The sequence below is a fragment of the Camellia sinensis genome, chromosome 12 (assembly GCF_055761805.1).
Source record: "Camellia sinensis isolate YWXY chromosome 12, ASM5576180v1, whole genome shotgun sequence".
In the NCBI taxonomy this organism is placed as follows: Eukaryota; Viridiplantae; Streptophyta; class Magnoliopsida; order Ericales; family Theaceae; genus Camellia; species Camellia sinensis.
In genome coordinates this window covers 40452292-40475118 of record NC_138972.1, presented here as the reverse complement: position 1 = coordinate 40475118, position 22827 = coordinate 40452292, and the positions used below count along the sequence as shown (strand labels likewise).

Sequence of the window (22827 nt, the reverse complement as noted above, 5' to 3'; positions counted from 1 at the left end):
TGCCTCCTATACTGCATGGATCCACCACTTCTTCAAGGATCTTCAGCCCTTGGCCAGAGATGCTGACCCTGACTCTCGGGAGTATGAGGCCGGTCCGATGTATGGCTCCAGGCTCTATTTCTTGGGATTTCTAGCTTGCTTCCTTTCATTCTTCATTCTTCCGAGCACACCTCCGGATTCCCTCAATCCTTTCGTCTTTCCCTTGGCAGTCAGGCTCTTCAGAGGAGATCATATCCCTTTGGCTCCACTATTTCTTGGAAACCTCTACTATCGGCTGGATCTACTACATCGAGATATGGTTCATTCCGTGGGTCGATATGAGTCTGTCTCCTTCATTCACAGTCAGTTCCTGCTTTGTTTCTTCTTTGAGAGGTTCCCAAAATTTGCCCCTACTCCGACTATATTCGAGGTAGAGGTTCTTCGGGAGATAGTGGATAAAGATGGCATCCCCGTGCTCGATACTGATGGGTCTCGGACATTTGAGAAAGCGAAGTCTTGCTAGCCGTTGATTACACGTTGGTCACGTACCATTTCCACCTTATCCTTGAATACTCTGGTGGATGATCCCCGACGTTTTATGGCACGGCCGTATGTATGCCCACCCGTGGGTGTGGCCACACCGCTTATCTATCATGGTTCCTCCCGCTCGGTGTCCTTTCCTTTGCCGAAGAACATCCCTGCACCCTTTGTTGATATGCTGATTATGATCCGAGTCCGAGTTCATTACCGGTATGGCATGAGGAAGGCGTTGATAGTGCCGTTTATAGGCCTGACCATGTAGCATGTCAATTCGGGTTTGATCAATGTGCCCAGGGGCCAGCACCTCCTTTATTATCATTTTCAGAGAGCTACGGGCGCTTCAGTCGCGGGCTTGTACACACCGTGTTTCCCATATCCGGCTGTTTGACGATGCCAGGCTTGAGCCGAGTAGGGGCTTTCACCCCCTCCTTCAGGCGATATTGGTGGAAGAATATCGATGCATTTATTGCATTTGTCCAGAGCAAACCAACCGTATGTTTGCCTCCGCCGATTTATAAGAAGGATTCTTCTCTTCAGCTACCCGAGAGCCGGAAATCTGATCACATGTACGAGGGTTTCTTCACTTCATCTGCTCCAACTGACTCTTCTGCTCAGGCGTTTGCTTCTAGCTTGGCAATTACTTCTCCAGAGCCAGTCCCTTTGAATAAGGCCTCTGGTCCTCGGACGACCCGCCTTAAGAAGATGGCTCACAAGAGGGCTTCTGATGCCAGTCCTTCCGTTGCTCGCCTTTCCAAAAGGCTTCATGAGGTACCTGAAATTTTTGATTTGAAGCTACTTTCCTTCTTGCGACTATACCTTATACCTTCTAAAATGAAAACTTTTATTTGCCCATGTTGTGTAGGACCCTGCGGTTGTTGACGTTCTCAGTACCGTGGCTCCTGGCCACGCTGCCTCCCTCAGGCCGGACTCTGATTTGGACGACACCCTCCCATTGTCTGCAAGACTTGTGAAGATGCGCACCCCTCGTATAGCAGTTATAGGTGACGATGATGATGAGGCTGAGTCCTCCGATCATTTTTGTGATCTTATTCCACGCATGCGTCGTCACCGCCCTACCGTAGCTGAGGAGGAGCACTATCTTGGTGACGAGGTTATTGGGGCTCACCGTTCTGATGTTGAGATTGCTGGAGGGACTGATGCCACGGAAATTGATGCCGTAGGCCATGCTTCTAGAAGCAATGTAGAGATGAGGTGCGCCTTTTGGAATGGTGTGGAGGTGGATGTGCTAGAAATCTCTGAGACTCGCTCTGGCACTTATGGTGATTCTCATCCTCCGGCCCTCCTTCCTTCTTCAGGGATGATTGCTACTGTTCAGGCTTCATCAGACATTGAGATCGATCAAGTGGTCTCTATACGGCCAAGTGACTTTGTTGATGCTAGGAGTCCTTCAGTTGCTCCGGCTTTGCATATTGATTCTCCCTCTGGTAATCTTTCATTTACCTCTATCTGTGAGAAATCTTTACTTAAATGACTTTCCTGTTCCCTACCTTTAATAAGGCTTCCTTATCTTTTCTTCAGTGTTAGCTGCTACCGGGGTCTTGCCTTCACCTGCCTCAGACTCTGCTCCAGTGTTAGCTGCCTTCACCTGCCTTCACCTGCCTCGGACTCTGCTCCGACTCTCTTTGTGACTCCTCATGGTTCCCCTTCTCAAGGGGGGACACCTGCCTTTGAGATGACTGCTAGAGGTTCATCATCGCCAGTGCCTTCGAATATTTTGGATTTGAATCTCAATGATTTCCACATTGATAGTGATGCTTTTGGTCTTTCCCCTTATCGCTCCGTATTCTCAGGCTCGGGACCTCTGCCGGGAGTTACCCCTCCGGGTGGTTCATCTAACCCGATAGACATTGGGGAGATTCCTGAGACTAGCAGCTTTCCGGACCCAATCCCTCATTCGGCTTCTGGCAAAGTATCATTTCTCCATTATTGGGTAGCTCCTGAGTTTGCTTCAGTTCTACAGCTTGTGCATTCGAGTTACCCGGAGACCTTTGCTTCATTTGCTTGCCAGTGTCCACTCATTCAGACTGCTCTTCTCGAGTCTTTTGCCACTATCTTATATAGCTTGGACAGGCAACGGTTGTGTGCCCTTAATGGGAAAGTAGTCGAGACGGCGTATCAGGGGATCTCTGACATGGAGCGTCACCAAGTGGACTTATCATGGCTTCGGAAGCGCCTGGATATAGCTTCGAACGCCAGTCATCGGGTGGAACTTATGTCTGTGCTTGCCTCTTATCGGACCTCTATAGATAAGATAAAGGCAACTCTTCGTGAACTTGAGTCGGGTTATGCTCGGGCCTTGGAGACTTTAGAGGCACACTCTACTGTTTGTCCTCCAGATGTAGATGTGACGGGCAGCTTCTTCGAGGGTGTCTTTAGGAGAGATTGATTTTTTTTTATTACTTTCTTGCCCCTTTCGATAAAAATGTTTTATCTAGGACAATGCAATGAAATGACAAAATTTTTGCTGTTTGGCTATTTTCGCATTGTTTTCTCATTCTACTTGATAAAATATTTATTTCGAATGATACAATGGAAAGAACAATCATACGCACATGTTTATAAAAGCTGAAATATTCTCATTAGGTCTTCAACTTTCTTGACAAAAGTATAATAGATTCACTGCAAGTGATGGGATAAAACATACACCATAGAGAAAACCAGCTTCTTCATAACGTAAGGGAAATACAACTTTTAGACAAAGTAAGAAAATGAAGATGAATTTCAACATAGATGAGTCTAACTATGGGTAGTAATGCTTGATAAACTTTGCATTGAGCGGGCCAGTTCGGAAGCCATCTTCAACCCTTACAAGCTTGTAGTACCCGTTTAAGCTCGCCTGAACCACCCTGTAAGGCCCTTCCCATTTTGGAGAAAACTTGGGCAAAGGTTGTCCTCGCATGATTGGGTCTACAATCTTCCATACTAGATCACCTTCTTCAAACTTCCTTGGTACCACAGTCTGGTTATAGGCTCGGGCGATGGACTCGTGATACCTTTCCATGACTTTTGCAGCTCTGTCATGCTTTTCCTCTAATGCTTCCAATCTGGTGGTTCGAGGCTCCAATACCATCCCCGAGGCGAGAGCCATCCGAGCAGATGGTGTTTCCAACTCTATAGGTAGCACTGCCTCGGACCCATACACAAGGGAGTAAGGAGTTGCTTGAGTTGGCTTTCTCTTTGAAGTGCGATACGCCCATAGGGCTACTATCAACTGTTCGGACCAAGTCCCCCCAAAATCATCCATCATCTTGCTCAGAATCCTTATCAGTGTCTTGTTTGTGGCTTCCGCTTGCCCGTTCCCTTTTGGATAGCAGGGTGTGGATTTGTGATGCTTCACTTGGTAAGTCTCTAGGAGGCTCTTCACATATTTGTTTATGAAGGGAGTGCCGTTATCCGAGAGGATGGTGTTTGGTACTCCAAACCGGCAAATGATATTCTCCTTGATGAAGTTTACGACTGCAGGCCCCGTAGCGTTCTTCAGAGGAATTGCTTCGACCCACTTTGTACTTAATTCTGTGGCTGCGAGAATCCACTTGTACCCCTTAGAAGATGTGGATATGGGCCCTATCAGATCAAAAGCCCAGGTATGGAACGACCATGGCGTTCGGATACTATGCAGGTCTACAGCTGGAGCATGGATCAAATTTCTGTGTTTCTGACAAGTCTGGCACCTCTTCACGTGATGGGATGCATCTGACTCCATGGTCGGCCAGTAATACCCAAGGTGTATAAGTTGCTCAAACAGCCGAGCCCCTCTTTGATGTTCAATCTCGTGGGCTCTTCCGAGGACTAGATCTGACTCCTCCTTGGAGAGACACCTCAGGGGAGTGCCCTCAATACTTCTTCTATAAAGCTTGTCCTGATCAAGAAAGTACCGCCTCGCTCTCCTCTTGAGGTGTGCAATGTCCCTCGGGCTCTCAGGTAGTGTTCCCTCTTTGAGATAGTCAATGTAGACTTGCCTCCAGTCAGGGGTATCAATTTCAAAGCAACTCTCATCCTCCCGGATGTATGACTGACACTTGGGGCATTCCTTCTGTAATTGATTCGAGTCCCTCTCCATCTCGGGCCAATAATAGCCTTGTCTTTGGATTCTTCTGTACAGACTGATATCCCCATCTCCGCAAGACTTTTCATGGATCTGTTGTAGTCGGAAGCTCGCTTCTTGTTGGCCAACACACCGGGCTAAGAATCCGGTACCCCTTTGGAAGTAAAGTTCACCTTGAATAATTGTGAATTGGGCAAGCTTGGCCATAGTTAGTTTTCCAACTTTGTTTCTGAGTTGTTCGAGGACTTCTCCTCTCCAGTCCTCCGGAAGGTCTTTGTCTTCGGGTATTATTGAAGGTTCTGTTCTCTTTTTGATAACAATTGTTGCCTCTTCCTCTGGAATGTCAACTCTTGCCCCTAATGTTGCGAGGGCATCTGAAAACTTGTTGTCGGAGCGAGGCACATGCTCTATTTCAACCTTCTGAAATTTGTCAAGAAGCCTTTGGACTGTTGTTCGATATGTGGCCAAGGCAGGCTCCTTCAAGACGAACTGTCCTGAAACTTGCTTCACTATCAACTTTGAGTCCCCCACTATCAACTTTGAGTCCCCCCGAATCCGAATCTTCTTGATACTGTGCCTCTCAGCTACTATCAAGCCTAAAATAAGAGCCTCATACTCGGCTTCATTATTTGAGCAATGGAAATCCAGTTTATAAGACAAATATAACTTTTCCCCACTTTTGCTTATAAGGACTATCCCAGTTCCTCCTTTCCCTCCGGCTGCCGCTCCGTCAAAGCTTAATGTCCAAAAGCTTTCCTCGGAAGCCATAGCTGCATGCACCTCTCCTCTTAATTCTTCATTCACTGGTTCATAGTCGCCACTTGGAAATTGAGCAAGGAGATCTGCTAAGGCTTGGCTTTTGATTTCCTTGGGAGCTACACATGTGATCTCGAATTCACCCAGTGCTAAAAACCATCTTGCCACCTTCCCGGTTAGAGCAGGCTTGCTGAGGAGGTATCAGATTGGATCACTTCTAGTAACAATCTGAATCTGATGTGCTAAGAAGTAATGTTTGAGTTTTTGGGCAGTGAATACTAAAGCTAAACAATGTCTCTCTACCGAAGTATATCGGACTTCTGCTCCTCGAATCTTCCGGCTGATGTAATACACCGGGCGTTCTGTTCCGTCTACATCTTGGACCAATAATGCCCCTATGGACTTGGGGGTTGAAGTTAGGTACAACATTAGAGGGACCCCGGGCTGTGGGGCTATCATGGTCTGAGGCGAGGTTAAGGCCGCCTTGATTCTCTCAAAGGCCTTTTGATGGTCTTGGTTCCACTCAAACTTGGAATCTCCTTTTAATAAAGAGCCGAAAGGCGCAGAGATGTCTGCCAGTGCTCGGATAAACCTCCGAATATAAGACACCTTCCCAAGGAACTTCTTTAACTCCTTCTGAGAATGAGGGGGAGGCATTGCTCTGATAGATTTGACCTTGTCTGCATCTGCCTCGATACCATGCCTATGTACAAGAAACCCGAGGAACTTCCCGGCCGTCACCCCGAAAGCACATTTGAGAGGATTCATCCTCATTTTGAATTTCTGGCACCTCTTGAATACCTTCTCAAGGTCTCAGAGATGGTCTTCTTCTTTCTTGGATTTTACCACTAGATCATCAACATAATCTTCCACCTCATGATGAATCATGTCATGAAAGATTGCAGTCATAGCCTTTTGGTAAGTTGCACCGGCATTCTTGAGTCCGAAAGGCATGACTGTATAGAAGAAGTTTCTGAGAGGTGTTCTAAAAGTAGTCTTTTCTGCATCCTCTTCAGCCATCTTAATCTGATTGTATCCACTGAATCCATCCATGAATGAGAACATCTGGTGTCCCGAGGTGGCATCCACGAGGGTGTCGATGTGAGGAAGAGGGAATTCATCCTTCGGGCAAGATTTGTTTAAATCTCGAAAGTCTACACATACTCTGCTTTGGCCATTCTTCTTCTTTACTGGCACGATATTTGCTAACCACATGGGGTACTGTATTGGCTGGATGAAACCAGCCTGTTGAAGTTTTTCAATCTCCTCCTTAATCTTTTTTTCGAGATCTGGATGATATTTTCGAGCAGCTTGCTTAATTGGCTTGGAGTTTGGAAACACATCAAGATAATGAGAGACTAGGTCAGGATCTAGTCCGGGCATTTCCTTATATGACCAAGCAAACACATCTGAGTATCGGCTTATCAACTTTAACAACTGTTCCCGCTTCTCTGGGCTAAGGCTCGAACTTACGAATACCGGCCTCGGTGCATCTTGTCCATCACTCAGATCTATTTCAATAAGTTGTTCGGGCTGAGGCTTTGGCCCATCTTACATACATTCTGGAGCCACTTCAGGCTTTATTACTATATCATTGTCAGGAGGCTCTTCTTTTGACTCGGAGTCGGTGACTGAAGAAATTGACTTCCCGCACCTTCATAAATAGTACACCATCTTGCCTCCTTCTCGAACTTTCATCACCTTCCGAGGAATAGGCGAACTTTCTAGTCTAGACATCGCCCGTTTACTTAATTCTGCCATTGGCTCCTTGTCATCTTTGATATCCTCCCAACGAGGAATTTTGACCCCTCGAGGCTTAGAGGTGGTGGGAACTTCTTCGACAGCCAGTTCGGTGAAGTAGATGGCATCAGAATAATGAGCTTCATGGATCTCGAAAGGCCTTTCTGTAGCTTGAATTGTCACCGTCTTCTTTCCCCATTTAGCCTTAACACACTGATGATAACTTGATGGTACAACCCCATATCTATGCATCCAGGTCTTCCCTAGAATGATGTGATAATTTACCTCAGAATCGATAATATGGAACTTGGTGGCCGAGCGAATCTCTCCGACAGCTAAATCAACTGTTACACATCCGATAGTAACTCTCCTTTCTCCACCGAAGCCAGTGATGACTATCGGCTGCTTCACAATGCGTTCTTCAGAGATTCCGGCCTTTTCTAGAGTAGCGCGAGTCATAATGTTGATAGAGGCTCCACTATCTAGAAAGGCCCTTTTGAACTCAACTCCGTTAATAAAAGCAGTCACATAAAGCGGGCGATTGTGAGAAAAAGGATACTTCTGATCAGCCTCGGAGAAAGTAATGGCACTAGATTGCTCTTTTGCCTTCCTCAGGATAGACCCCTCAGTCGACATGCATTCCTCATGGTGTGCCTCGGCTATATTAATGATAGACTTAGTAATTTCTGTTCTTGCCTCCCTAGAAAGTCCAAGCTGGTCGAAGAATTGCTTGAACTTTATACAGTCTTGCAAGGTTTTGGCATAGTGATCCGGATCTTTTTGCATTCTTGGAGGCTCGTAGTTAACCATCTCCTCGGTCTCTTCAAAATAAGATGCCACATAAACATGGTGTCCTCCTCTTCCATAGTACTCTTCTCCTCCTTCTGGATCAAAGGAATTTTCGCCATGAGTCATAAATGTTCTGCCCTCTGGATCGAGAGCACTTCCATAGTAAACTTGCTCACCCTCTGGCTCGAGGATGTCGTCCAGATAACAATCATCGTCATCGAGATTGGCGATAGCCTCGATCATCGGGCCTTCATAAGCTATCATAGCAACATTCTTGCCCTTGTCTCAGTGTTGAGGATATGGTTGTTCTAGGATGTCTTGAGTCCCTTGCTTTTTGAACCTCAATTCGTCTGCCTCGACTTTATCTCTGAAGATTTTCCTGAGAGTCCAACACTTCTCTGTCGGATGTTTCAATGAACGATGGTAGACACAGAATTCAGGGCTCTCACGGTCCTTTTTTGATGGCATTTCTTCAACATAAGGCAATTTTAGCTCTCCGTCAGCCACCCATTCCTTAACTAGAGCTTTCACTTCCTCGATTCCACATGGATAAGAAACATTCCCCTTTTCACCATTATATTGCTTTCTCTTCTGGCCTCTATGACCTCCTCCTTGTGACTTTCGGGTATCTAGGGTAGAGGCAGCAGTAACCATAGGTCCATGAGACGATTTGAAGCTAGTCTTGTAACTGGCCTTAAATCCGAACTCCTGAGCCTGAGGAATGCTAATGTTCCGAGCTGCTTCTATTAATGCCGAGAAGGTGGGCAGCTTGTGATTAACTAGAAACATTTTGTACCTGCTCAATGCCCCTTCTAGACAGATTTGAACCAAATAACTCTCCTCCACTGCTTCATGGCAATCCACGGCCTTGTCCTGAAACCTTTTGACGTAGTCAAGGATGTCTTCACTTTCTTGCTGCTTTTCTTTACACAATGTAAGTGTGGTCACCTTCTCTACCACTTGAAAGAACTTAGAGTGAAATTTGTTGACCATTTCCTCCCAACTTCGGACAGAGTTTGGGGCCAAATTAACATACCAACTATATGCTCGGTCGGTGAGGGACTTAGAGAATTCTCTCAGCCGGAGGACGTGGTTTGAACCATGAATACCCAGAGTCTCGATGAATCGCACAACATGTTCTCGAGCATTTCCTTGTTTGCCATCGAACTTGATGAATTTCGGCACTGTATACCCCTCAGGGTATGGATAGCTCAGCATCTCAATGGGGTAAGGCGGCTTGACATCCAGATCAGGCAAAGAGGGTAAGGTCCTCTTGCCCCGTTCGAGATCGAACATGGCCTGCACATCGGCGAGAGTGAGAAACTGTTGAGGGAGAGAGTTTGATGGTGGTATTCCCGGAACTTGGCTTATGGACCTGAAGACTGAGCTAGGGGCGACTTGGCCATTCTGGTGCTGCGAATTCATCATTGGTGAGGACATTTGACGATATTGGCCATCATCACCTATAGACAAGCCAATTGGTGATGGGATATTGAATTAAGGCCCATAGAGTCCACCGCACGGCGCCGCTATACCGGGTTGTGCTTGCAGATTTGTTGTCGGCACCAAAGGAGGCTCGCTTGGTGCTTGGGTAACATTTACTGGTGGCGTAACAAGATTAGGTACGGGCAAAGCTCCCTTTTGCGCCATCATGCTCCTTATGTTTTCCTGGACACCAACAGTCGCCGAAGCGCCATTCATTACACCAGAAACTCCCCTAGTCACCATTGGATCTTGGCTTGGCACGCCATGGAGCCCGGGCATGGGCAAACTGCTGTCGCCTACTATGGTTTGAGCATGTGTTACTGTGGCCGTGTTGCCATGAGCCATAGGCTGATTGGGGCCTACTTCTCCTTGGATTTGATTTTGCGCTCCGGCGGGAATAACTCCACCACCAGTTTGATTTCCGTTTGGTGCTGGTGCAAAGTTAGAACTCATCACCAACATGGTGTGAGTGAGATTCTGAAGAGTGGTAAGAATCTCTTGCTGAGTATTTTGAAGTCCTTGAATGGCTTCAAGCAAAAGTGGTTGATTTGGAGCCATGGTTCTGTCATCACCACCATTAGAGGATCCTTGTTGGTGAACTTCATCTTCTCCTGCCATCCTTGTTGGAGTTGTGTGGATTCCAGATCTTGTCGAGACCATTAACCAATCCGCCTCCCCAGCAGAGTCGCCAAAATGTAAGAGAGTTTTCAAGAAAGGAGTTGGAAAATTCGAAGATCTTTGAAGATCCTTGAAGAAGAACTTCAAATTCTCTAGAATATGATGAGAGGCTTAGATTCTTCAATAATCTCAACTTAGGAACACAAAAACAAAGGGGATGATGGAGATAAGAGATTGGGTGAAGAAGAAGGCAAAATGGCTAGAGAGAGAATAATGGCAAGGCTCTCCCATGGATCTCCCACTTTCACTCTCAAGGTTGATAATGGAGAGGGGAAATTAGTTCTTTCCCAAGAGTTGAAAAATCTCCAAAATCCATCCCCTGTAAAGCTATGGGTGGGTGCTATTTATAGGCACCTCATGATGTAGGATGGAGCCCATGTGCAAGGCACATGGGGAATATTCTCTCTAACCACCTTGTCCGAGGAGGTGACCTCTCCGAGGATGAGGAAAACCCCGAAGAGGAGATCAACCTCTCGGCGAACCCTTCTCCTTAGCCACACCTAACCAATGATCCCCAATCATCCCAAAGGGTTAGGGGTAGTCCTAGAGGACGTCCTGTCACAAAATATTGCCGAGTCTCATGGACCCCCCGGGGTCGTGCCACCTCGACCCGGGTATAGGCTAGTTTAACCGAAGAGTGAATTTATCTCCACTCACCGTCCTCGAGATCGGGTCCTTTGTTCGAACTCCATTACGCCCATGGTTCTGGTGCGTAGATCCCGGAAAGCTCTGAGCCCGCAAGTGTTCTGGGACTCATTAACGGAGCGACTTCTAGATTGCGTTTGAATCCGTTCGAAGCCAGGTGCTTCGGATCTCTAGGTTCGTGGATCCGAACCCTTTCGAGTCCGAACTTGAGTAAGTCTCTAAGTTCGTGAATCCGAACCCTTTCGAGGCTTAGAGTGATTCAGCCCGTTTGATGGCGATAAATCCGGGCCCACCAATCTTGGACTTGCGATAAATTCGGGCCCACCAACCTTGGACTATTGGGCCTAATTAATTTAGCGGACTGAAATTAGCTCCTCTTACAAAGTAAAAAAAAGTTTACTGTTTTTTTGTGTGCTTATTTTTATCTTTTCTAGATTTTTTTAAAATTTTTTTAAAAAAATTATAATTTTTCGTTTTGTCTTATCGAGTTGAATTTAGAAACTTCAAGTTAAAAAAAAAAAAAATTGAAAAAGTTCACTAAAAATGAAACTAAGCAACAAAAAAAAAAAAAAAAAGCAAATCTAAAACCAAAAGGCCTAACAAAAATATTCCCACAATCGCGAGACGCAACAAAATTATCCCTTGGTGCATCCAAGGGTTGGTTTTGGAAGAAGCGCCAAGGAAAAAGATCCAACCTACCATCAAACAGGTTGGCCCATCATGAACAAGTCCAATCCATAGACCATCATTTACTAATATTATTTAAATTAGCTCTCTCCTACCAACATTTATTTGTGTTGGCATCATAAATCTGTAATTTTATTATTTATATAATTACAAGACATATGGCACCCTTCTACTCATTTGGAAGTTATGAGAAGTTATGAAATATGGAAAGATGATGGAGAACAAAGTGGAGAACATGGAGCATGAAGTGGAAATTGAAGGAAGTTATGGAAGATCATGGAGTATGAAATGGAGGAGGTGGAAGAGTAGGTAGTTTTAGGTAGTTTTTTCCTATAAATGTTTGTTTATAAATAGCCATTCATGACTACATTGTAAAGGATCCAGAACTCAAATCAAAGACAATTAATTTATATTTTTCTTATCATTTATATTTCCAACATTTTATTTTACGCACTTCCTTTTTGAAGAATTTATTTTTAGCACTTCCTTTTCGAAGCATTTTATGCACTTCCTTTTCAAAGCATAGGAGTAGAGGTAAGTAATTGTTACTTTGATTGTTCACTCAATCATCTTTCTCCGTCTCTCTCATTTTTCTATTAATTTTTCTTTTTTTTACACTTGGCAATTTTGAAGGCCTTTTCATTGAGGCAAAAGAACTGTCAACACAATCGCTTGATAATTGGCTTGAATTTAATCTATAAAGATTTTTCAATTCTTGCTAGCACACTCGCATTTATGATATTTTCCTTCGTAGGAAAAATAAGCCAACAATTTTTGGCACGTCCAGTGGGACATCAAGTGTAAGAAATGAAAAATAAATTGGATTCGTCCATTCTAAATAGCCTAGATGAAATCTTTTGGCGTAAACATAAATTTTTGGATCTTCAAGAAGAGATCCATTTTCTTAATGAAACAAACTTCCATCCATTACAATATTGTTTGGTAGAAGAAAAAATACACCATTTTATTGGAGTAATTTATCAACTTGATATGGAAATTTGCCAATGGAGACATGAGTTGTCAACCCTTCTTGTCATGCCTGAATTTTGTGGGGCTTTACAAAATGTTTTCAAGTCATTTGTGACTGAAATTAGTGAAAACATAATTTCATCAATGGCTCGAGGGTTCAAGAGCCCGTTTTTAAAGAGCCAAATTATGAAATTAACATAATGAGAGAGCATGTTCTTGAGCCAAATTTGGCTAAGAATGATCTTCCATGCATGGCTTGGGGGGTCCAAAAACCAATTTTTAGAGAGTCAAGTCATGAAAATAACATACCTATCGGGGATTTTCATAAGCCATTAATGGCTAACATGGAAAAACAGCCCACTTTGCCAAACAATTATGAAAATCAATTTGGCGAAAGTTATGTTTTTAAACCAAACACGGTCAAGAATAATGAACAAGACACTGTTCATGAATTCAAAATTTTATACATTTTTCAAAGTGTCAAAAGGTATGAATTTTCATAGTCATACTATACCATGACTTTTGTTGTTCAAAATCCATTTTGGATTTGTGGATCACATCAAATGTTGACTTTGATAGAATGACTAACAAATAATATTTCGTTATTGCAATATATTGGACCAAAAATATGGTTATTAGTTGATCCATAAAACCATCGCCATTTGGTTTTGTGGTTACCTTCGAAGTATGTCCCAAGACACTTCGAAAGCATGTTATTAAGAACACGTGAGGGTTGTTAAACCTCTTTTCAAAGGATACATGGTTGTTCTGTTATATGTATTCATTGAAATATCATTTTATAGCCACTAATGACTAGTTAAAATGCCAAACTAATTTCATAGTAATCCAACTCTTTGGATTTGGTTCGAAGAGATGTCGTGAACACTTTCGAATGATGACTTTGATCCTTAGTAACATATGTGACTTTCGAAGGGTGGTTTTGTCATCAATAAACACCTTTGAAATGTAACATGGGACGAGAAAGCTTTCAAAATATGTACATTCCTTCAAATATATGTAAAATGGCATTTAATTAATTGTCAAATAATGCCTATTTTTGGCATGATAATTAGTGGCTTTACTGATAAACATTTTTATAGCCATTTGTTACATGAGAATTTAACTAGTATTCTACAAAAGTTGATTCGAAAAACAACGGTTTTGGTGTCTTCGGAGAATTAATAATCCGTTCGAAGCACAAAATTAATATTTTCATTAATTATGTGTGAACCAGAACATACAAAATTTAAACAACCATAATGTTGGCCAAAAGTTGCCTCGAATGTCCTTTTGCCATAATTTTGTAAGCTTCGAAAAACTCCATCTTGCATCAACAGCTTCGAAAAAACAATAATAGTGGTTGTGAACCTTCGAAGCTTTGCCAAGTATTTCCAAGAATGTAATTCGTCCTTTGTCGGCTCCTTCGACCTTCGAAGGATGATTTTGGTCCTCTATACCACCTTCGAAGCTTGTTACTAGTCCATAATAGCTAGTATGTGTAACAGCTTGTTAAGGTGAATCATGTTTAAATATTGGCTTTGCCTTGAAAATATGAGATTCTGAATGATTCTAAGTGCAAGCAACATCAACCTACTTCAAAAGGTTCCAAGTTTTCCAAGTGTTTGAAGTACGAGTAAAATAAAATTGCTTAATTTTCTTCAACAGATTGATACCGATTCAAAGTACATATGTAATATCCCTTCAAGGCATATATATAATTTGAGACATCTAGTCATAATTTCATACTCATTCGAAGCACTTAATTTGTGCTATTATATCATTCGAAGCACTTTGTTGATATTATTTGAAGCACTTTGTTGCTTAGATTAGTCATGTGCTTGGTTCAGCCCTTCAAAAATTCAAATAAACATAATTTTTAATGGCCGCGGGAGGTAATGTTGGCACCATAAATCTGCAATTTTATTATTTATATAATTGTAGGACATGTGGTACCCTCCTACTCATTTGGAGATTATGAGAAGTTATGAAATGTGGAAAGATGATGGAGAACAAAGTGAAAAACATGAAGCATGAAGTGAAAGTTAAAGGAAGTTATAGAAGATCATGGAGTATGAAATGGAGGAGGTGGAAGAGTGGGTAGTTTTAAGTAGTTTTTTCCTACAAATGTTTGCCTATAAATAGTCATTCACAACTACATTGTAAAGGATCCAGAACTTAAATCAAAGACAATTGATTTCTATTTTTTTTTTTATCGTTTATATTCCTGCATTTTATTTTACGCACTTCCTTTTTAAAGTATTTATTTTCAGCACTTCCTTTTCGAAGCATTTTATGCATTTCCTTTTCAAAGCATAGGAGTAGAGGTAAGTAATTGTTACTTTGATTGTTCACTCAATCACCTCGAGTGTTCACTCAATCATCTTTCTCCGTCTCCCTCCTTCTTCTGTTAATTTTTTTTTCTCTACACTTGGCAATTTTGAAGTTCTTTTCATTGAGACAAAAGAACCGTCAACACAATCGCTTGATAATTGGTTTGAATTTAATCTGTAAGGATTTTTCGATCCTTGCTGGCATGCTTGCATCTATGATATTTTCCCTCGTAGGAAAAATAAGCCAATAGTTTGCAACTTCTCTCTCTCTCTCTCTCTCTCTCCATATATATATATACATACATTTATATAAATATTATAAGTAGACACATACATGTTGCGTGTATAAAGATTTAGGATTCTTTAAATTTTCTTATTCATGCAGGCTTAATCACATGATGTAATGAAAATATTGAAACATAAAAATTTCAAAACATAATCATCATAGATTGAAAGTGTATTCAACATAGAGAAATAGGAGATAAAAAAGACTTGCCCCAGGCCCCAACTGAACTTTCGTAAAATTTATTTCACATATGATATATTAATTTGTCCACTTTAAGATTTTGTTTTTGTCCCTACATTTAGTAGTCTTTTTCTAAAATAAAGTCCTTACAATTGCTTGTTTGGTATTTTTGCTAAGTAGACAATTTTTTAAGCAATAATATTCACACTTCATTTTAAGCATCCGTCACTCTTCTTCTTCTTCTTCTTCTTATCTTCTTCTTTTTGTGTGCGTGTGTGTGTCTTTTAGCCTTTTACCATAAGACTATGAAGAGCAAGCAATGGAGTAATATTACAATCCACTTTAAGTCTCACTACTCCTCTTTCTTTTTTTTCTTTTTCTTTTTTTTTTCCTTCAATTTTTTAGCCTCTTACAATAAGGGTGTGAGTGTTTAAAAATGAAATGTGAATATTATTTTTCATTCATCAAAACAATATTGAATGAAAAAATGTGGTTGTTAGGCACAGTACAAGCCCAACCCATCGCTAATTCCTATCTCACTATTCAAGCTCTTCTTCTATCAAACAAATATAATACTAAACAAAATAATAATAATAATAATAATAATAATAATAATAATAATAATAATAATAATAATAATAATAAATAAATAAATAAATAAATAAATAAAAAAAAATTGCACTGACACCCCCTGACGTTTTGGACATTACATTCCCACCCCTGTGGCTAACAGTCTCATTTTTTAAACCCCCATACTTATATAAAAGGTAACAACTTCTAGTAGAAAAATAGAAGAATTTATATTGAAAAGAAGAAGAAGAAGAAGAAAGTAAAGCAAAGTAAAAAAAGATAGAGTGCATGAGCTCAATGTCTTCATTTCATCTAAATAATTACAATGATAGGGGGCTAGTGTAATTTTCCAAATGTTAGGGTGTGATATGTATTAAACCCAAATCTCAGGGGATGGAAGTGTAATTTACCCTAATAATAATAATAATAATAATAATAATAATAATAATAATAATAATAATAATAATAATAATAATGTGTACTTGGTTTGAGTTTTTTGGATTAAGTTTTTGAAAATTGAGTTTTTTGTTTTTGGTGAATATTTTTAAAATTTTAAGCATTTTTTTTTTTACTTTTTTAGATGCACCTTACTTTGATGTATCTAAGAAGTAAAAAATTTATGAAAAAATATTTAAAAAAATTAATAAATACATAAAAATACAAAAAATATACTAAATTCTTGTATTTTTTTTTATATTTTTGGTATTTAGTGAATTTGTAAAAGATTTTTTCACAAAAATTATACTTTTATGTGTATTTATGTTGGGTGTGTCTAAAAATTAAAAAAATTGTTTAAACTATTAAAAAAATTCAGTAAAAAAAAACACAAAAAACAAGAAAATAAGATTTTCTAAAAAGTGGTTTTGGAAAACTAAAAACAAGCAAGTTATTCGTTAGGCTTGTATTTTATTTATATTTATTATTGAAGAGGTCATAAATTCTAGCACTATAATTCATAATTACAAAATATGTCATTTTGACATCATATTTATGTAGAATTTTATTAGTTCTATTACAAACCCAAAAGCCCATTACAAAATGAAAAACAAAAAATATATATAAATAGATAAAATTTTACAAATTGTTGATGATATCTACATCTAAACAATCTTATTAATTCATGTACATTCTATGTATAATTTGTTTGTCTTCTATGCTTTTACATTTTAATAGGTCTCAGCAAAGAGGCAACACTGAAAGTAGTTCACAAGCACGAGCCATGCTCTCACCTAATTCTAGACAAAGCCAGTGCTCCAAATGTGACTCAAATCATAGTTCTAAATCGCGGTATCGGGTAACGTAACGGTATCGATCGTGGAGTATCGGTATCGGTAGTATCGACCGGTACGTATCGGGTATCGGGCGCCGCGGCTGTGAAATTTCAAAAATCATTAGCAATCCCTCTAAAACTCAATTTTATGCATTTTTTTTTTACTCTTTTAGCCTTAATTTATCACATTTTAATCAAAATTTTGATATGTAGAGGCACTTTTGACTAATTTTCAACTAAATGATATGTATTTATTTTAGTTTCAAGCTTTTATTTGACATATATGTTAAACTTTTAAAATAAAATTAATGTGGAAATATTTTTTTTTACTTATTTTCAACAATGAAATACTTCCACATGCACAACAAATTAATAAGAGAAAGAGGGACATGAAAATAAATCATTCGCTTCAGTCATAATCACATACAAACAATCTACTACAAATCAACAACTCTAAAACTTAGTAATAAAAAGAATTACGTGGTGGTACAGAAGAATCTCCATATCTCACATCACTTTGATCATCACTATGAATTGGTTGGCCTATTTCTCCATATTGAAATTCCTAGTAGTAGTTATTGAAAGTGCATTGATCATAAGTAGTGTTGTTGCAGCCACTGCTACTTGATTGTTGTTGTGTCATTGCAAGCCCCCCCATACCATAATTGAAACCCTCTATATATGGATATTGATGAGGTTGTTGAGAGTAGTTCCAATTTCCCATATAAGGTGGTTGATAGATGTGTGGTGGTGGTTGACTTGGAGAAGGGTAATAAGGATATGGTACTTGGCATATTGGTTGCCAATGTTGAGTTCCCCTTCCATCTTCTTGTCTAACTCCGAGATGTCCAAATTGATTTCTAAGGTCACGATGACCATAAATATCATCAATATGTCGTGAACACCCAATTGATGCTTCTACATCAGGAGTAGAAATAGAATGTCATCGTTGCTGTGTAGAATCCCTGTTCCAATCATGATCAATATGATGAATATTGCGTCTACAACCATGTGCAGAACCTGTAGACTCCCATTGTCCATCACTACCACCACCTGTTGGAGGACGACTGCCATCACTATCATCTCCACTACCGCGACCCTCACTAGAGCCACTTCTAGCAGATCCTGCTCTTTGATGGTGTTGAGATACTTGGCTACTAGTTGCATGATCTCCCTCATCATCATCATCATCATCAACAATCAACCAACCTGAGTTATCTTCATCATCCAAGACTGCATGTTCTCTCTCTTGAAGCCATGGAGTTAATAGATCATCTTTTTCAAATATATAGTCAAGATTGATGGGGTTAAAAGATTCTTCTTTGTTATCTTGGCTTTTTTGTGTTGCATGTCTGATCTTTAGCCTCATATTGTAATACACATAAACAAGTTTATTTAATTTCTTATACTTCAACCGATTCCTTGTCTTTGTATGTATCAGGCTAAATGTACTCCAATTGCACTCACAATTAGAAGAAGACGTGGTTTGGCTCAATACTCTCACAGCCACTTTTTGGAGTGCCGGAGCCAATGTACCATAATGGATCCACCATTCAGCTATATATAAATCAATCAAATATTAGTGATTATGTTATAATTTGATATAGAAGTGTTGACAATGTAACAATAATATGTAATTAAAATAGTTAATAGTTCATTGAGTATATAATAATTACCAAGATTTGTTGCTTTCACTGCTCTTTATACTAACACAGCACCAAAAGAATCTTCTTTATTACAAAATAAAGAGATCTGCAATGAACAAAAGGCAATAAGCAATTTTACAAACACAATTCACAAGTCAAATAATAAATTATCAATTTAACTAATAATAATGACTAACTTGGTTTATCGCCTGTATTTGCTCGTTTAAATCTGGTAGAACTCTCGAAATCACATTTCTAACTCCACTCATCACTTCTCGATGATTAGAAAGGTACTCCCCATATTGGAATATGAGATTTAAAAAATAACCTACGTTCAAATATAAAATAATAATAAAAGTGAGACAAGGAACACATAATTTATAATTTAAGTAAATTAAAAATTACTTACCAGCAGCATGCAAGTCCATGTGTAGTTGGAAAGCCCATCGATTATCAATAATCTTTCAATAATCTACATAATAGCGACAATTTTGTTTGATGGCCAACTTTGCTCTACCCATGGCTTCATATATAAAACCCATTGTGGGCTTTTCATCCCCATCTAGAAGTCTAAGCACCTTTAGAAGTGGTTCTTGAACTTTTAATACATCTTCCGCCTTGGTCCAAAAATCTTTACTTTGTATAATTTTTTTCGCTTCTTTTGCATCATCCTTTTTGGACCATTTGCTGTGCTTCCACTCTTGAGAATGAAACATATCCTGTAAAGCAGTCTTATGTTTAACAATGCTTTCCAAAGTAATGAAATTGGTGGCAAAGCGTGTGATGACAGGACGTAACAACTCCCTATCTCCTGTGAATCTCTTCATGAAATCAACGACCCAATTGGAGTTGTAAATAAAGCGTGTGATTACTTTTACACAATCCAACACCTTTGCTACACTTTTTTTCTTCCCAATATCCTTTAACATAAGATCAATACAATGAGCTGCACATCTTGTCCAATACAGATTCTCCCTTTTTTTGCATGAGTTTGTAACCAACAGCTTTTATCGCAGGTTCGTTATCAGTTACGATTTGCACAACATATTCTTCTCCAATTTCATCCATTACCTTGTCCATGAGGCCCAAGTAATAATCAGCTGTCCTACTAGGTATATCAGTTACATCCACAGACTTCTGAAAAATTGTTCCACGATTGCTATGCACAAGAAAATTAACAATGTGCTTTCTTGTGGGCCCAGACCATCCATCACACATAATTGTAACACCTCTCTCAGCCCAACTAGATTTATGAGATTTTATCCAATTTTGTAAAGCTTCATACTCCATTGGTAAATACACTTCAGTTACCTGTTTAATAATAAATAACAAACAAAAACTATTAACAAGCATCTTAATAATTTATTTATTTTTAAACATAGATAGAGTTTTTTTAAACTTTAAGTTAGAGGCTTACTTCATAAGAAGTAGGTAGCTTTGTTCCTTTTCCAACCTCTCTTGCAGTATCCAACATTGGTTCTGGCCATTTAGAATTAACAACATTAGTAGGCACTGGAGTGAACAATACAAACTGGCTAACTGCTCTTCCTATTTTTTTCTTTGCTTCTTTCAAGAATCTAGAGGAGAGTTTGGATTGTTTGTTGCCTTTGGTCCTATGAAGATCCACATCTATGTCTAATAATTGAACTTCTGGAGAGGATGTATCAATCCATTTCCTACTCGTACTAGCCTCACGAACACTATGACTTCGCCGAGCAAAACTAGGAGGAGGTGCAACCTCAATATCACTAGCCCTATTTTGTCGGGCCATAACCATTTCTAAGTCTGCCTCATCATTTTCATCATCATCACACTGACTGGCTCTAATTTGTTTTGTCAATTCCTCATTCATCTTCCTTTTGTCAAGCTTTTTTCCCTTATAATTATTCAAATGATCCATCATTAGTGTTCGAACTTCACCACTGACATTAGCACAAGGTGCGACTTGACCTTTCATATGGGCTAAATGTTGCTTCAAGCTAGTTATACCACCATTTAGCTCTTTTTCACAAAATTTACACCTAATTTTATGCCTATTATTTTCTAGTGGAATTCCAAATTTCCAACCAATATCATCACTTGAAAGTTTTCCATTAGAACCGCCTCCGTGCGCCATTATAACTTTCAATTATCTACAATAACAGTTTTCAATTAACAAATATTGTAATTCTAATTTAGTTACTAATAATAATGCATTTTAAATAAAAATAAAAAATCTAAAATATTAAACCTCTTTACTTAACAATTAAACCTCTTTAAAAAAATCTGACAGATGAAACCTCTTTAAAAAAAATCTGATATAAAAATAATCTGAAATAAAAAGATTCGATAGATTAAAAAATCTAAAACAAAATTTGAAATAAAAAAAATCTGAAATAAAAAATCTGATAGATTAAATCTCTTTAAATAAAAATAAAAAATCTAAAATATTAAACCTCTTTAAAAAAAAAATTGAACAATCAAGCTGTTGACAGACAAAAGTTTTGAAAATTGTCGTGAAAGTCAGTCAAGCAGATTCGATACATGAGCCTAATTATACACTGTTACCTACCACTTAATTTATTGGTTTTAATAGGTCCATGAACAATGAGTCTAATAAATCAACTTAAAGGAATGAAGAAGTGAAATAAGTATGAAGCATACTCTACGGGTACATTGCTAAGAAAAAATATATATATATATATATATAAAATTATGTGCATTTAAAATATATTGAGCTTCTGAACTTATATATTGTGCATTTAAAAACAATTGCTCCTGAGTTCTATGCCGATAAAGTTAAGGTACTAATACAATACTAACCTCCACCTCTCATCATAATGTTAGATAATTTTTCAAAAAAAATGATTAAATGGGAAAAATATGATTCAGAATTTGGTGCACATAATGTTGGACTCTGCAAAGAAACTAATCAACACATGGGAGACTGAAATAGAAAAACAAAGAGGGACAGGTGTAGAGCTTTGCTTCAATATATATGAATGCTCCTAATATATATATAAATATTTGAAGAATTATAAATATATATTAAAATATATCTCATTCCCATCCCATACCATAATATAAATAAAAAAATAACCACAGAAAAAAGAAAAAAAAAATTATAAACAAACCGAACACAACTTTCCAAGCAAAACCATCCAATTCCATAATATAAATAAAAAATAACCACAGAAAAAAGAAAAAAAAAACAAATTATAAACAAACCAAACACAACTTACCAAGCAAAACCATCCCAGACCATAATATAAATAAAAAAATAACCACAGAAAAAAAAAATTATAAACAAACCGAACACAACTTACCAAGCAAAACCATGACTTCTTCAGCCAAAAGAAAAACAGAGCATGACAAACAAATACAAACAGAGCATGAGAGAACAAACCTTCAACGAAGAAGCTTACAAAAACATCAGTTGTAACTCGACTGAGTGTACTCAACTCACTTCTGATGTCGCCAGTGTAATCAAGCGTTGCTCCAACTCCTCCACCTACATCTATGACATAGAGTACGTTGGTCAGTCCTACTCCGTCGGATTCTTCAGCAAAGACACTTTGGCATTGACTCCCACCGATGTGTTGCCCAATTTCCAATTCGGTTGCGGCCAAAGCAATGATGGCCTATTTAGCGGCACTGCCGGATTATTAGGGTTCTCACGAAATCAATTGTCCGTCATCTCGCAAACTTCTTCAATGTACCAAAAATACTTCTCTTACTACCTTCCATCAACGTCGACCTCAACCGGACACCTAACATTTGGAAAAGGACCCTCTAGTGCCTTGAATTTCACATATTCTCCAAAAACTCAAAAAACAAATCATTCTACTTTGTTGACATAAAAGGGATCACAGTCGATAGACAGAAACTATCCATTGCAAAATCAGTGTTCAAGATCACAAGATCAATCATAGATTCTGGCACCATCATTACTCACCTACTGCCGGCGGGTATAGTGTTTTGTGAATGACTTTTCGACAAAAGATGAAGAATTATCCGATGACTAAAGGTCTGTCGCTGCTTGACACATGCTATGATCTAAGCAACAATAATACAGTGTTGATACCGAAGATAAGCTTTTATTTTCAAGGAAATGTGAAGGTTTCGATCTACCTGAAGGGGATACTTTTCGGGCAGAGTGTATCTATCGTAGGTGCGCTTGGCATTTGCAGGGAATAGTAATGCTTCGGATGTGGGTATTTTCAACAGAAGAC

At 39.1% G+C, this 22827-nt stretch overlaps 1 protein-coding gene across 1 annotated transcript; it reads right to left on the bottom strand.

Annotated features, from left to right (window-relative positions):
* Nucleotides 1-19080: 19080 nt before the first annotated feature.
* On the bottom strand, nucleotides 19081-20732 carry LOC114279431 (uncharacterized). Its single transcript, XM_082896808.1, has 3 exons — nucleotides 20034-20732; nucleotides 19619-19927; nucleotides 19081-19536 (listed from the first exon to the last, which is right to left on the bottom strand). Exons 1-3 carry the CDS (start codon nucleotides 20730-20732, stop codon nucleotides 19081-19083), a joined length of 1464 nt encoding a protein of 487 aa, XP_082752934.1.
* Between the last annotated feature and the right edge of the window lie 2095 nt (nucleotides 20733-22827).